The sequence below is a fragment of the Lissotriton helveticus genome, chromosome 5_1 (genome assembly GCF_964261635.1).
Source record: "Lissotriton helveticus chromosome 5_1, aLisHel1.1, whole genome shotgun sequence".
NCBI classification, from domain to species: Eukaryota; Metazoa; Chordata; class Amphibia; order Caudata; family Salamandridae; genus Lissotriton; species Lissotriton helveticus.
This window is the reverse complement of record NC_136065.1, coordinates 464,648,346-464,664,241: the sequence shown is the minus strand read 5'-3', so window position 1 is coordinate 464,664,241 and position 15,896 is coordinate 464,648,346. Positions and strand designations below refer to the sequence as shown.

The 15,896-nt window shown below is 43.4% G+C and overlaps 1 protein-coding gene across 5 annotated transcripts in view; it reads left to right on the top strand.

Moving 5' to 3' along the window:
* ADK (adenosine kinase) overlaps window positions 1–15,677 on the top strand; it is a 647,508-nt gene extending 631,831 nt beyond the window's left edge. For all 5 annotated transcript variants that reach the window (XM_078642739.1, XM_078642738.1, XM_078642742.1 and 2 more), the window contains one exon: window positions 14,849–15,677. In XM_078642739.1, the coding sequence (XP_078498865.1) occupies window positions 14,849–14,973 (125 nt within the window). In that variant the 3' untranslated portion in view covers window positions 14,974–15,677. The remainder of the gene's footprint in view (window positions 1–14,848) is intronic.
* Window positions 15,678–15,896: the final 219 nt, after the last annotated feature.

The window sequence follows — 15,896 nt, the reverse complement described above, 5'->3', positions numbered from 1 at the left end:
TGACCCTTTCTCTTCTCAACCTCATCAACTTCTGCCTTATCTTTTGTCCTTAGCTAAGATGGGGCTGGCCCATTCATCCATAAAAGTTCACTTGGCAGCGATTTCTCGGTACAGACGTTCTGCGTCTGGGCCTTCTCTTTGGTCTTCTAGGATAATTAAACAGTTTCTTAAAGGATTGTTCCGTGTCTATTCCCCGGTGAGGCCTCCGCCTCCTACTTGGCAACTGAATTTGGTCCTCACAAAGCTCATGAAAGACCAATTTGAACCAATACATCGGCTGGACATGAAATTCCTTTCATGGAAATTGGCTCTCCTTCTTGCCCTCACATCGGCGAGACGCATTGGGGAGTTGCAGGCTCTCACAATTCAGGAACCGTTTCTCCAATTCAAAAGGAATACAGTAATCTTAAGGACTAACCCGAGGTTCATACCCAAGGTGCCCTCGGACTTTCACTTGAATGAGCCGGTTATTCTTAAATCTTTCTCTCCTCACCCTTCCACACCAGCGGAGAGGTCACTGCATTCTCTGGATGTACAACGGTGCTTAAAATGTTATTTGGATCGCACCAAAGGATTCCGTAAATCTTCCCAATTGTTCATTGCTTTTGGTGGTCCTCGCAAGGGCCTTCCTCTTTCAAAACAAAGTATTGCAAGATGGATTTCCAGTGCCATTCTCCATTGCCATTCGACAGCGGGTAAGCCACTGACCGCAGAATTAGAGCGCATTCCACAAGATCGGTGGCTTCTTCGACAGCTCTCTTCGCGGGAGTGCACATCAGAGACATTTGCAGGGCTGCGACTTGGAGCAGCGTGCACACCTTTACAAAGCAATACTGCTTGGAATCCTTGACACAGGAGGACACGGCTGTGGGCCAGGCAGTCCTGAGGAACCTCTTCCACTAATTGGTGAGCTTTCCTTTCTATCCCACCTTCCTTTTTTCTGCACATTTTGAATCTTCATGTAATGATGGCTATTGCAATGTATGTTTATGCCACAAAATGTGTTTATTGCTGACTGCTTGCTAGTCTGATACAAAAGCATGGGAATCTATGAAAGTTCCAATACTGGGGCAAGAAAACAAGTTACCTGTAACTTTGGTTCCCCAGTATTGGTAACTTTCATAGATTCACATGCGCCCACCCACCTCCCCGAGGAAAGCTCAGCCTTCAACAGATATGATGACTGTTACACAACGGTTACGAAAATCTGAGGCTCTGAGGTTCCTTCAGGATGGTTCTATGGGGTAAGGCTCTTCTGATTGGCTGATGCCTAGTTTGGTCTCTTTTACAAAAAGAGGCGGATATGCTACAAAAGGGAATGAGGCCTAGGCCTATTTCTTTCTCTTTTGTACCTACTGCTATGTTATTTTGTTACTTAGACTCCCATTCCGACGACGGGGAATGATACAAAAGCATGGGAATCTATGAAAGTTACCAATGCTGGGGAACCAAAGTTACAGGTAAGTAACTTGTTTTCTTACATCACAGCACATACTTTACTGTACGGAAACAAAATCAGCAAAGGAAAAGAAAAACTTTCAATAACCACAGGAGGGCGCTCCGGTGCTCTCCTTACAGTATGTACACTTAAATACCTGAATTTGTCGCGCGCTGAAGGCGCCCTGGAAATGCGGCAGAAATACTCTCTCCTCCCAGCAGTACACGGTTTAAGGCGCTCGAGTGAAATAAATGAAGAAGGAGCCTTCTGCTCGGCGGGGGCTGCTTCCAACGGGAACACGGAGACTCGACTAAATCCAGCGGGGAAATACCTTCTGCTATGCCGAGCTCCGCAACCAGACACCACTCCGGGAGGAAGGCAAAAGCGGGAACAAAGGTACGTCTGCTCTGAGAAACAGCTTGCAACAGGACACTGAGTCTTCAGCAATCCGCGGGGAACACCTTCCGCTTGCTGAGACTCCAGACTGGAACGGGAAGTTTGTCATGCCCCGATCCTCTCTAGAGGAGGGGCTTTGTAGTTTCTGTATGGGCGGTAACGACTGAGTCTGTTTCCGGTGCGCCGAGCACAAGGATTATGGGAGTTGTAGTCCCTTGTTTTCTGTGTGCCCCCCAATGGCCTTGCAAACACAGCGCTTTCATACCCATGCATTCCTTTGGCAAGGAGGGAAGGGGATGTGTTCCCAACACTCTACGTCCTTGTACATGCCCCGTGAGCACTACATACCTTATGTGCTAAACCCAAGACAAGGACCGTAGTCCTCTGTCTACTCTGAGTTTACCTTTTGTGTTCCCACCTGGTCTCAGGACATGTTCTGGACCACACATAGTTAGTACTAGGCCTAGGTTTTCACACATGTGATTAGTGTGAGGCTATGGCCAAAATAATATGGCATTTTACCAGCTACGTATGCAGTCAGGCACTCAGGATAAGGGTTCACACTTGTATACCTTGAAAGGGACTTTCTAGGCACAACAGAAATCAGTCCTAGCATCAGAAAAATGTTTCACCGCATTCTACAGCCAATCCGTGTACTTCCTATAGCACTATCTGACATGCACATGTATTTCTTTCCACAGCTTTACACCATCAGATTGCATGATATACCAAAATGTCCCCTCCCACTACATTCTAAAACTCTGCATGTAAATTTGGAAGTTTTAAGTGATCTCTTCTATTTCTTTTGAGTGGCCCTCCTTACCTCCATCCTCTGCATGCCTCTTCCCTCTGGGTGTAGCTCACACCAAATCACTTGCCTGTCTCTCATAATGTTGTTTATTGTATTTCTAAAAATTGTGAACAACTGATTTTCTTGAGCAAAGCTTCCCATTGTTTTAACCATGCTCATGCACCATAACAAAATATAACTTTTTTTTTCTCATGTATTCATTTCTCCAACCATTCGCAGGAACTCGCATAGCCCCTGCTAATTATCGCATGTAACTCCTCTAAATGCATTAAATGTTTACATTGGGAGCACAAGACTAATCCCACTAACTAACAATAATAAATATCCATTGGTGTAACCACTAATCTTTGGTTCCGGAGTTGTGTGCTACTCACCGTAAAGCACTTCAATGCCTCCCTAATCTACAACTCAAAGGACCCAACCAAGTTAAAAATATGGAAATCATTGTGCCAAGTGTCTAAATGTGCATTTCCCTATGGCACTTGCAATACAGTCTAGTCGAGTAACAGTCCAAATGCACATACGGTATGGGCCCAGTTGGTTTCCTAGCCTTTCCATTTTCTTTCAATGGGAGTCGTTGTAGCAGTGGGTTAGAACACAATAGAACATCCCCCATGAACAGCAAACGTTGGTGAATTCTCCCACTTTTATTTTATAGATACACAATATTGAATCATTCCCAGTTGTCAGGCTGCGAACCCTTGGAAATCATTGTTTGCAAAGCAACGTGCATTACATAACTCTGAAAAAAGGTCATAGGCTACACACAACCAGTGTATCTCTTAATGTGACCTATAATTCAGCTGTTCGGATGACCGCAACGCCAGCCCTACCCCTGATAGACTTCCAAAAGCCAAATTTTCTACCCAGCGACCAGTGACAGGGAACGCTCTGCTGCTGTCTCCATTTGACTGTTCCAAGAGCTTTCTTCGGCTTTGTCCTTAACAACTGCAGCTCTGTTTTCCAGCAGCGTTGCCTATTTATTGACCGATTATTGTTTGGAATTTTCTAAAGATGTCAGAAGTTTCAGAGGAAAAACTCTCAATGGCTTAAGCCCTGTGCAACACAAACAAATGATGGTCTGAATGCTGAATCAATCATACATTCACCCCGATTCAAGAGATCTGGTTTAAATCCATTGTTCTTTTGCTCACCATGCCACCCCAGTTTAGACCCAGCCATATGCAAATCAGTCTTGACCTTGCGCCTCATGGTAACAGACCAGCCTGAACTGCCAAGCCTGGACGAGAAACTAGCATCCTGGGACCGGTTTTGGGGTATTACCTCCCCCCCCCCCTCAGCCATGCTAGCTTGAATCCAGTGGCACTTTGAGCAAGGGACCCACGTCTGGCAAGAGAATAAATTCCATAGACCGCGCACCAGATTTTGCAATCCTAGTTACGAACCAAACAAATGTGACATCTGCAAGGAGCCTTTAATGTCGAATCTGAAGGACAGAAAGAAAAAGGTTGATGTTGGAGACCCTCAAGAAAAGGCGGAGGCTTCCACCTCAATTAAGTAAGCGTTGACTTTAAAGCTTGCCACAAAAGTGTAAATCAAAAACTTCTGCTCTGATGCAAAGACCGTCTGGGTCTGTGCTTAAGACTTAGTTGTCTGATCGCCCGCCATCGTCCTCATCTTTGGAAGACAAAGGATTTGAGCTCTCAGGAATCATTCTCAGAAATCAGAGGCTTGTCCTAGTTAGATGTGATATGCCTAAAAAAAAAAAAACACTTGCCTCAAACATCCTTCACGGTGTCAAAATTGTCAGCTACTTTACCTTCGATACTGTTGTCGGCTTCAGATAACATGTCTGTAACAGAAGTGCCAACAGCGGCATATGTGAACGTTTCTACGCACCATATTTGAGCTCAAATAACAGTGTAGAAGTTACCGTCGACAACATCATAGTCAATGACTTTGTAAGCTGGACCACAATCATTGATTGCAGCACCATGGTCGATGGCACTCTTAACAGAGCTATCATCCATACCATATATTTACCCTGCTAGATTTACAGCAGTAGATAGTTTGGTCGTCACCCGGCCAACCAATGACTGCTTTCCAGCAATCTACTTAAGCTTTTGCCATTACGTCAGCTACTGTATAGGTAGTGTCTTCACATGAACTTAACTCAAATATGAAGCCTTTTTCAGTGAGGATGACGACCAGATTGAGGGTACTCAACCCATAGTTCTACAAATCCACAAAGAATAGGAAACAGTTACCCCTAACTCTCCCTCTCTATTCCCAGAATTGTAGACTCCGACCATCTAGCCTCCTGTTAAATTAAGACCCCGATAGGATCAACAACCCTTCTTGGTGTTGATGCTGCTTGTGTACTACCTTTTGCACCTTTTATTACTCTGCAAAGCATGGTACAGAATATCTATCAGATTTTGCCAGCTCTGTTTCAGCAGCATCTTCAGCAGGAGTTAGTGTGCACTCTGCAGCCTCCTATCCTGCTCCCTATCCCTCTGATGCCTCCAGCTGAACAAGCTATGACTGTGCAGACCTGTCCAGATAGCGCCTCTATAGGCTTCTCCTGTTCATAGTGATAATGACATACCTTTTCCAATAACAATAAGCAGGAACATGAAGGGGTTGAGGGTTCAATTTAGGGTTATGACGAGAAAGATAATGTAGGAGATACTGGTCTCAGCTTAAATGTACCTTTTAAAGACCGTTTTTTGTCGTTCAGTGTAACACACGTCCAGATCCTTTTCAAAGAGATTCACCTCCTTATAAGATTGACAAATTCGATGCTCTGATAGAAAATGCATCTCAGAGGTTTAATCCGCTTTTGTCCAATGTGGAAAATACTGCTTTTTTCCCCTGTTATCACATTTGAGATGAAGGACTTTTAGTGAAGAAAATACATCCAGGTATTCCAGCATTACACTTGTGCAGCAAAAAGAAATACAAGGCGACGGAGTCTGCTACCTCCGACATCTTGAATCAAATGAAAGCTGGTTCCATGGTTTCTGTGCCACCTAATCCAGATCACTCAGCCCTGCAACACCATTTATTACTCCCGCAGATAGAGATGTGTGTGAATGAGACTCGGTGGGTAAGCATGTCTATGTGTTGGCAGCAGATACTATTAAAACTGCCAGCCCCTTGACAGTAATGGCCATCGGTGTAGTCGCATAGTCCCTTTCATTGTTGAGTTGTCGCAGAAAGACAATTCAGGCAAAGGCAATGCTGAGAGGACAACAAAGCTCTACTTTAGTCATTTTGGAAATGCAGCAGTGAATAGATGCTATGGAGGGTTCAAGTACGATGTTTCAACATGATGACGTCAAAGATTTTGGACATGCCCTTTGACAGGCAGGATGTCTTCAGCAAGAATGTGGATGAGACGCTGCAATCGGTCAATGCTGACACACCAAGATTTTTACAGTCACTGCAGAATGGTTAACCCTTCAAGGACAAGAACTGCCAAAATTAAAGGCCATTCCAGCAGGGATCCATTTTTTGTCAGTGTAAGCAATACGGACAGAAAGGATCACATTACACTCTCAAGCCAGCCAGTGGCGGTGCATCCACGAGGGCGCAGCAGCATCGCTTTTCATGCTGCCAGTGCAACAAACATGAAAAATAAACTAATAATTTATTACTGATTTATATTTCAGTGCAGCCATCCTGCCTAGGCAAGTGTTCAGGCAGGGCCAGCACTGCTGACTGGCAGTAGGGTAGAGGAATGGTGCACATCTAAAGTTAAAAGTGCGCATGTCCCTGTGGCCGGCTGTCTTGCGACGGCCAGCCTGACATGTGCACTTTAAACCTCTTTACCCGACCTGTCTTAGACAGCTGGGTGGAGAGCAGGCACAGGCCGCCGATGCCTGTTGGAGCGCTGAGCTAGTGGACTCCAGCCAATCCTGGTGCTGCTCTCATGGTGGTCAAGAGCATGAGAGCAGCGTCTGGATTACACAGGGGGTCCCTCGCTGCCGAACTGTGGGACTGGAGAGGACTTGATTCGGTAAGTACGTTTTTTTTCCTTTCAATTTATTGAAATGTCATTTATTTTCACTCACTGCCAGGCAGTGTGAGGCACTTGCGCTTCCTTCAGCATCAACTCTAGAGCTCTTAATCGTGGCCCATTATAAATTCTGTTTATAGCGGACCTCAATTGTGAGCTTAGTGATTCTACCTAAGGGCATTCTGGAGTACTGGCTTGATCGCCTCCCTACTTTAAAAAGGGATCAGCTGCCACTGAAGCCAGCAGAGACCACAAGGTCCCTCATTTCAATAAGGAAGGACAAATGCGGGAATAACTTAACTTCAAAGTAAGGGAAGTAGAGTCTAACTTTACCAGGCTCTTTTCCTCCCACTTTGGAGATCTTTGGCATACTGACTAACCTTTTGTAACCTTGAACAGGGAGTATGCAATAACACTGGCCAGATAGATTGTTGCAGGCTCTCAAATCTAGGACTAACCCAGTCGCTAATGCTACTGCAGTTTACTTTGTCCCAATGGCTCTCTTTGCTGGAGTCTTTCTCAAAACCATTAGTAAAGCAGCCGTGCTAGTATCTCAGTACTCTTAGGCAGCTTGACCATGCACAGTTTGTCATCTGGGTCTTATGCCAGAGTTTCTGGGATTAGACCGTCTATCCCTTTCCACAGGTCAAGGCATATCCTCAGACATAATCAACCACAAGAAATAGCTCTGTCCCTGGCGAACCTTTTTCTTTACACTAGTGTGAAAAGTCTCCATAAAGTTCGGGGGAAAGTATGTGAAATACCTAACTCCAGGATGTGCTTCATTAATCTCACTATATGAGCACAGGCAAGAAGCGTCGGCCATTCAAAGTGCATCTTTATTTAAAGCACTATATGTTTCTCTGATATGGAGAGTTCATATTGCATTTATCTTTAACTTGATGGCATTTTTGCAACAGAAGCAAAAGGTCGGACAAGATATAGCTGGTCAATGTCGTCTTGTTTAGTTGAACTGGTCATGCCACAGATCTTCCATTGCCAGCTAGCAGCCGTAGACACAGAAAAAAGGTTGATGGATGATTTTTAATGGACTAAGGCAAATCTATGCAAACCAAGGAAGGGATGGGGATTCCTCCCCACTGGTAACGCCAATTTCTAGGATGAAAGCACTGACAAAATATTGGCAAGCTGTTGCATCCACCAGGACAAAGGGCAGTCTGTAGAGAAGCCTCAATTTTGGACAGCCATCATGTGGTTCCCCAAATGGACATCCACGGTCCTACCTGTAGTCTCTTGACCAAAGACCACTGGGAAAAACACAGACACACCCACACCATAGATTAGAAAAGCAAAGAACCTCAATGTTGTAATACAGATGAATGAATATATATACAGTAATATCAGTAAATCGAAATATGTGATTCTGCGGGGTAGTGTGAAAATTAAGAATGGAAGTACATTACCAATATGGAAAGATTGTAAAAACGTCTGGGATTAGTTTTAGGAAACAGTTCTTATAACTTTGTCCTCTTCGATTTTGCACTATTGTCAGGAAGACTGAAGGTAAACAGCGTGGAATTTTTAAATTTAATACAACTAAAGGTAGTGCTTGCTAACAGGAAGTGAGTTCTGCTATTCTTGAAAGATGTTTAATATGCAAACTCATAGCTAAACGTAGATTATTTAATAAAAACTTGACGAACCATGCCTTTGACTTCCTCCATCCAGGAGGAACTATGCTTTAAGGTTAGTCTTGCCCGATTAAAGGAACAAATTATTGCGCTGTTGCTCAGTCTTGATTCTTGGCACACCATATTGCACCTTATGGAATGCATAAGCTTGGGTTTACTACCCATAAGGTTACATTGGCATGGTCAGGAAAAGCAAGGAGACATAGGAGTGCACTTCCAGATAGGCATTCAAAACTATTTTTGCAAAGTGAAACAAAGTCTCAATACACAATTGGGGCACATGGGGTAAGTATTTTAAAAAATGCAACAATTTAGGGCCACATGTATGAAACCATTGTACATTAGCAAATGATGCATATCGCTAAATTCGTCAGTTTTCGAAAGCAAAACAGCCTTTCAAGATGTATGGAAATGGATTGTAGTCGCAATTTTAGGTAATCACAAAAAATTGTGATTACCTAAAATTGTGACAACAAATCGGGAATAGCAATTTGCGATTCCCTAAGCACATGTACCAAGCACTTCTTAAATGCAAACTGGGCATTTAGGAAATGCTATTACCATCGACTCCAAGTCGATGGGAACCATATAGCTCAAATTAACTTTTGGTGGGCCATTCCTTGTGTTAAAATTAAGATCAAATTAAATATTGTGCATTCATAAATTATTTTGCCTAGTTTCAGAAGAACACGTAATGAGTCAAAGATTTTAGCAGGTTTTTTTCTTCTTTTTCAGAAGACCACGATCAAAGGTTTTAGCCGCCTTTTTTTCTTTTTTAGAAAACTATTTTAAAAGCTACTAACAGTAGATTTGCCATGTGTAGGTTTAGCAACATTACAATACATCTTCTGGCTACACAATAAAAAGCTATTGCATGCATGGACACACAATGCACCCTTTGCACACTCCTAATCATACTTGTACATGCCATACTAGATTTTAAAAAAAAGGAAGCCTCTATAAAACTCAACATAGACATAACCTAGACTAATTGAATCTAGCCATTCACTATCACAGTCCATTCCAATTGAAGTACAGTTACACATGCTACTAAAGCTCCACATGACTGTTTTTCTTTTACATTTTTTTTTAATGGAAAAAAGTCTGTTTTTCAAAACACTGCACATGTACTCGCCTACATTCCTTCAGTCCTGGAGCCTCAGATACAGAGAATTACATTGGTTGCTTACAATCAACAATTCAGCAACACAATTTCAGTTTTCACCCACCCCATTCCTACTTTAGTAACTCTTTAAAATACATGTTTTCTTAAGGTCTTCTTAGTTCCCCCTCACTAAGTTGAATATAGCAGTCCACCTTAGGCCACCACAGTGATTGTCTCGCTCTTGTCTTGATCAGACTGTGGCCCATGTCCCTTTAATGAGGCAACCTAATGATCTGTTCTCCAGTAACTGCTGGTGGATACAATTTGCTGCACTTTAATACTTCTCAAATACTCTATTTTTTGCATACCTAACGGATATTTCTCGTACCAATTGAATCGAACTCCATTATATTATGCCACTCTTCAGTCACCAACACTGAAAGCTAACACCCATTTGCCTATTGCTCCTTTGCAGTCTTATTCTAGCAAGGCCTCCTATTTGCCCACCAATCCGATCTCATTATGCACCTTGTACTCATTTAGATCCTCATCCAGCACAATAGGAAAGTGTCACAGATGTTTCTTCCTGTTTTACCTTCTTATGCCGCTGTTCTCTGGCTTGAAGCCGTGCCAATTATTTCATGAGCAGTTTACAGCAGCCTATCATAACCTCCTTTTTGCAGCTTAAATGTTTTCTTGATCCACATGCTGTGCTTTATTCCATCATCTCGTGGTTGGGTCCGGAACTCTCCTCTTGAAGTCTTCTTTTTTGGGGGGAGGGAGGAGTGTTTTCTATGACCGTTTAGTGACTTGCCCATCCCTCTTCTGACATGAGACGCCTGCCCGGAAGCCCATGTGCGTGGTTGCCATCTTCACATTGTTTTTTCCACCGTTGGGTCTGGAAGCTATGGCAGAGGGCCTTTGAACATCGAAAGAAGAGGGGATGAAGCAGAGGATCATCAAACCTTTTTAAACACTGTAACCTACAATCAAGATCGTAGAGCAAGGAAGAGGAAAACCAATATCCACCAAGAACACCGAAGAAGGTGGGGCTCATGGGCGACTGATGGAGGTCTTCGGAGAATGTGCAACCAAGGGCTCACATTCACTGGGATCTATGGAGAATACAACATTTACTTTTTGCCCATATTGCCACCATAAGTTTGTCCTGAGAGACAACAAACTGGTTTGCTATATGTGTTTGCTGCGGGACCACAACACCAAGGGATACGAAGCGTGCACTGAATTAAAACTGAAGACGGTTATAGCCAGGGGGAAGCCAAATAGACGCACTATAGCATGCAGGCCCAGAAGAGCAGCTTGTCACTAAGGGATCTCTGTCTGTTGGATGAGGAAAAGAATAATGTTACAAAAGGGGCTAAAGGATAAGGCTCCTATTACCTGGTGGAGACCATTGATATTGACTGAGCAGACTCAGAAAAAGCACAACCCGAAATGCAGAGACATGTGTTAAAAACAAAACAAAAAACAGATTAACCGAGCCAAGACCTTTTGACTCTAAATCCTCAAACTATCTTGGCGCCTAAGCACTCATCAACCTAAGGCAAGTAAAAAAACAAAGAACTCTTCTGGTCCCATAACAAGCACACCATAGGAGGGTGGCTTCTGGAAAACCATCTGCGCCGACCATCGACAAAGAAAAGGATGCCGCGGGGGCTTGACGCAGAAAAGAGGGTACTTGAGGTTGAGCGGAATAAGTGGTGGCTCCAGACCAAGATGGCAGCTATTCTTCAAAAGAAAAAAAGACTTTGTAGCTTCCCTTCTGGAATTTAGTTGAAAACCTTCGATGGAAAAAGGCCACAAGAAGGTAGAGACAGCCTTACAGGAACCACTAATGACATCAGAGACCCAAGAGAAATAACATAAAATGTTCTACAACGAAGACGACCACGAGTCCATGGGCTATATTATGACAGTGTGGACATGGAAGATCAGTGGTAGGATCTCAACGCCAACTTGCCGGAAGAGGAAGTTGACACATATCCATTGAGGCCTTTGTCACTGGACGGCATTGCTCTGTATAACATGGGATATGTATAACATGGGGGTGAAGAGAGCAGTAGACTAACATGGGATCCAGCTAGAAAAATAAGTCACCAACATGTTTATTACTTGAAACCTTCTTAAGGCAAGTGCCAATACGTGCCAATTCTACCCAGCATTTTGTATCTGGTAAGGAAGGCATTCACGGTACCGGCAACCTGCAAGCCAGTAACCCAGAGGAGGAGAAAATCTTTTTAGGAGCAAGGATAAATACAGTGGAAGCTGAAGCATTCTCCAACGACAAGATACCACTACCACAAGGGTCAGTCTCTGACAAAGAGGACAGTGGTAAGAAATGTTAGGCATGATGGCGTCTTGCAGCCCATGAATTCCATATGTGAGGGGCTACTCCTGAAACCAATCCAGCAATAGATTCAGAGCCAATGGTCACAAGCAATGGGGAGTTGGGAGGATCTAGTGGTTGTTACACAAAATGTGCAAGAGTAAATGGCATGATTGAGCAAAAAGAACATAATAGTAGGTAGATCTTTTACACTACCAACTTCATCACCATCGATGCCTTGCAAACTGGATGGGAAACACACATGGGTAGACTTGGCATCAGAGAGGTCTGGAAACCAGAAGAAGCAACTCAACATTTAAATATACTGTAACTAAAGACTGTCCATACAAATACAGACTGACAAGATAACAATGTTTTACCTCAACAAACAAGGAGATAAGAAGTATTTTTCACTATCGAAACTGGCACAAGGAAACTGGAGGTAAGCAATTAAAAAAAAAAAAACAATAAAACTTAACACTAGTACACCTGCCAGGAGTGGACAATGTGGCAGCGGACAAGCAACCATCGTTCATGAATGGGAACTAAATCTGAGAGTGATCGAAAGAGTGTTGCAGGTGTGAGGTGGACCTGTTCGCAATTCCACAGAACACAACGTCCAGGCACCCACACCAATATTCCCTGGTGAATGCCCTGTTGATAGACTTGTCAAAAAATGTGCTTGCACTTATCCTCCAATCCCACTTGTAACGTTAGTAATAAACAAATGCAAACAGTTTCACAGTACACTATTCCTGATTGCCTCGCAAAGGACGAGGCAAACATGGCTTTCCGATCTAATAGGATAGCAAGCAAAGACTGCCAATTTCACACAACCTGCTATCCCTGCAGAACGGAAAAGTTCTCCACCTAGTACCCAACACCCTGAGCTTGGCAGCATTGATTCTGAGGACATAGAAGATAATGTTACGTGGCCAAATGGGAAAGGTCTGTGAGGTGGTGCCGAAGGTCTGCCTGTTAAATCAGGATGAAGGACACCACAGTCATCAGATATATAATTAATCTACAGAATAATAAACTGACGTATGTCTCGCTTAAGGTTCAGCTGGCAACGATAGTGGCATACACCAGTCAAAAAGTTCATCTAAGACAATAGCCCCACCAAGATGCGCCCCAATAACCATGTGGAAACTATATGTGATGCTAATACATCTGATTAGAGACACTTTTGAACAACTCCATAGGGCAAAACCTATATTCTGCACGCTAAAAACGGCCTTCCTAATTGCAAATTCAGCACTATGCAGGTGCAGTGAGTGAGTCTTCCACAAAGCGGATTCCTGGGGACTCCTTGTGACCGACACTCTTTTTCTCCTTCCAAGGTGCTAATGGACTGTGCACCACATCTACATGGCACACAGTGTGCTTCCTAACCCTTTGCCTCTCTGACTGCTTCTGTAAGAGGATTACCTAATTTCCATTGGGCTCAGCGCACATGTAGCTTCAGCATTAGATGTAGTACAGAAGTGGCCACACAAGTATCTGCAACTCCTTCTATTATACCAAACTAACCTGGTGGTACAAAAAGCAGAGACACATGCCCAGTGTGCTTTGGGTGCATGTAGTGTAGTACATCCCTGGTGCCTTCAACTGGCAGAAAGAAATTTTTAACAAGTTTGCATCAAGTTTTAATTGCCTTTCTGTAATGAGACGGAAATAGTCTGGCTTTGTGTGCTCCGCAGTCTTGGGATGTTTACCTTGTAAACGTGTAACCTGATACAAATAGACAATTAAAAAGACCACTGTTAGACCTGACAGCTTTTGACGTGTTTCCCCTGTCTTTTTGCTTTCTGACCTCCCTGTTTTGACTCGGTTTCTGCTGATTGAGTGTCTCTGCGCACCTTCTCAATGCTGTTCAGTGTTAAAGTGCAAGTGCTCCTATTGTAAATTGCATTATGGATTGGTGTTTCCATGATGGGCATATTTGATTTACTGGTAAGTCCCTAATAAAGTGCGCTGAGAGTGCCAGGGCTTGTAAATCAAATGCTGCTAGTGGGCCTGCAGCACTGATTGTGCCACCCACACGAACAGCCTTTCAAACGGTTCTCAGACCTGCCACTGTAGTGTCTGCATGCAGTGTTTACTGCCATGTCAACTTGGCAAGTGCACACACTTGCCAGTCCCTACCCTTCCCTTTTATTACATGCGAGTCATCCCTAAGGTAGGCCCAAAGTACCCCTATGGGCAGGGTGTGGTGTACTTGAAAGGTAGGACATGTAGTGGTGTGTGTAACATGTCCTGATAGTGAATTGCGGTGTAATTCAGTTTTTGCTATTGAATAGGATAGAATGGGGTATACTTGGTAACATTTTACAAGTAGATCTTCTCATTGGGTCAAGATGAAGAAATGGAGTTTAGTATGCTTGAACTCAGAATGTAGAAATGCATCTTTTAGTAAAGATGATTTTTATGTTCTGTGTTTGAAAATACAACTTTTATAAATCATTGTCTTCAGACAGCCATTGGGGGGGTATAAGGTGTGTCCTGCCTTTCCTGAATGATTCTGGGTTGGGCAGAATAGACCTGGGCAGCATTCAGAGTAGTGGGAGGAGATTTTCCTTGCACCTGAATGGGCTTGGGCTGCCTTGGACAATGCTGTCTGCACATCCTGCCGGGAAGCTGGCCAGAGAGGACCCAACTGATGTGAACTGAGCACCGCCACTCTCTTCCCAAGAGAACAAAGAGAAACTGAGTATGAGGGAGAGTTTAATATCACACCATGGTGGAAAGGGCACTGAAACAGAAAATGTATCCATATATGATTGCATAGGCTCGGGCGTGCAACAGTACTGAATGATCAAGGGAGATTCTAGCGATCTTGTGGTGTAATAATTAGTGGGCAGGAAAGGATGCCACTTAGATGAAGCTTTTTTTTACTTTTTATTCACTTTTTTTGATTGGCTCTGGATTTGTGGTAAATGGTTTGAAAGAAAAAAGCAGTCATTTTGATAAGTTATGCTGCAGAATCGTTCAGACTTTGTCTGGTCTTACCTCCATGGTATAGGCTTGAGCCTTTCTTCTGCAACTGCTTGCTTTTTATGTTAAGGAGGATTGTGTATCTTGTTGCCTAACTATCATTTCTTTGTGCTCTTGCAGGCTTCTTATCACAATTGGTGTACAACCGCCCCCTTGAGGAGTGCATTCGAGCCGCACATTATGCTGCACATGTGGTCATTCGCCGATCAGGTTGCACGCTCCCAGAGAAGCCAGACTTCAAATGATACCATAGGCCCTGCTGAGTTGATGACCTCCCCTATTCTTACCAAGCCCATCATACCTGCATTGAAACTTCTGTACTGCTCCTGTGTCTCACACTGCCTTCCTTTCTCACCTGATCTATGCACTGAGCCCAAACACCTCTTACTTGTCTTTCTCGAGATGGCAGAGCCAGGTGGGAGGAATTGATCCCTCCCCCTCCCTGCTATCACCTCTCTGACGACAAAGGATCACTGCTCCCATCACCCTTATAGGTGATGCATCGTACGAAACTCTCCAGTAAAGTGTTGGTCTGTGTTCGTTCGTTCTTTTGTTCCAAGTCATTGTTCTCCTTCAAGCATGGTCAATGAGATAGATGTATTTGGTGCTTTTGTGTCCTAGTCCTGTTTACTCCCCATTGATGTAAACCGGATTTACATTAACTCAGTCTACAGTTTACCTATTAAAGGACATATTTACAGTGCATAAAGCTGAAAATGAGGTACAGAATTATTTATGCAGGCTACTTTTGCCAGGATATGCCAAACAGGATCATAAACGCACAATTTCATACACTTATCGTGTACTTTGAGGTAATTGGGAAAACATGCCTTCTGTGGGTTTTTTTTATTGCTGTTTTTGAACCAGAAACTCAATTTCTGTAGCAAACGAATTCATGACTTTACTGTGTAATTTGATACTGACAAATAAAAGAAAATAAGTTGTCATACTTTCTTGTGTTATGATGTAGATGTACCCCCTTGGAACCCTTTTGTTCCAGACACCAGATGAAGCAATATCAACAGGACCAGAGCTGGCTTAAAACAATTACATATGGAGTTGCACGTTGCTGCTTGAAAATTGCTGATTTTTCCTGCAATGTTTACAAAAGTGCTGACTGCAAAAACAAGTCTGCCAGAAGAGTATGCTGGAAATGTATTTTAGTGTT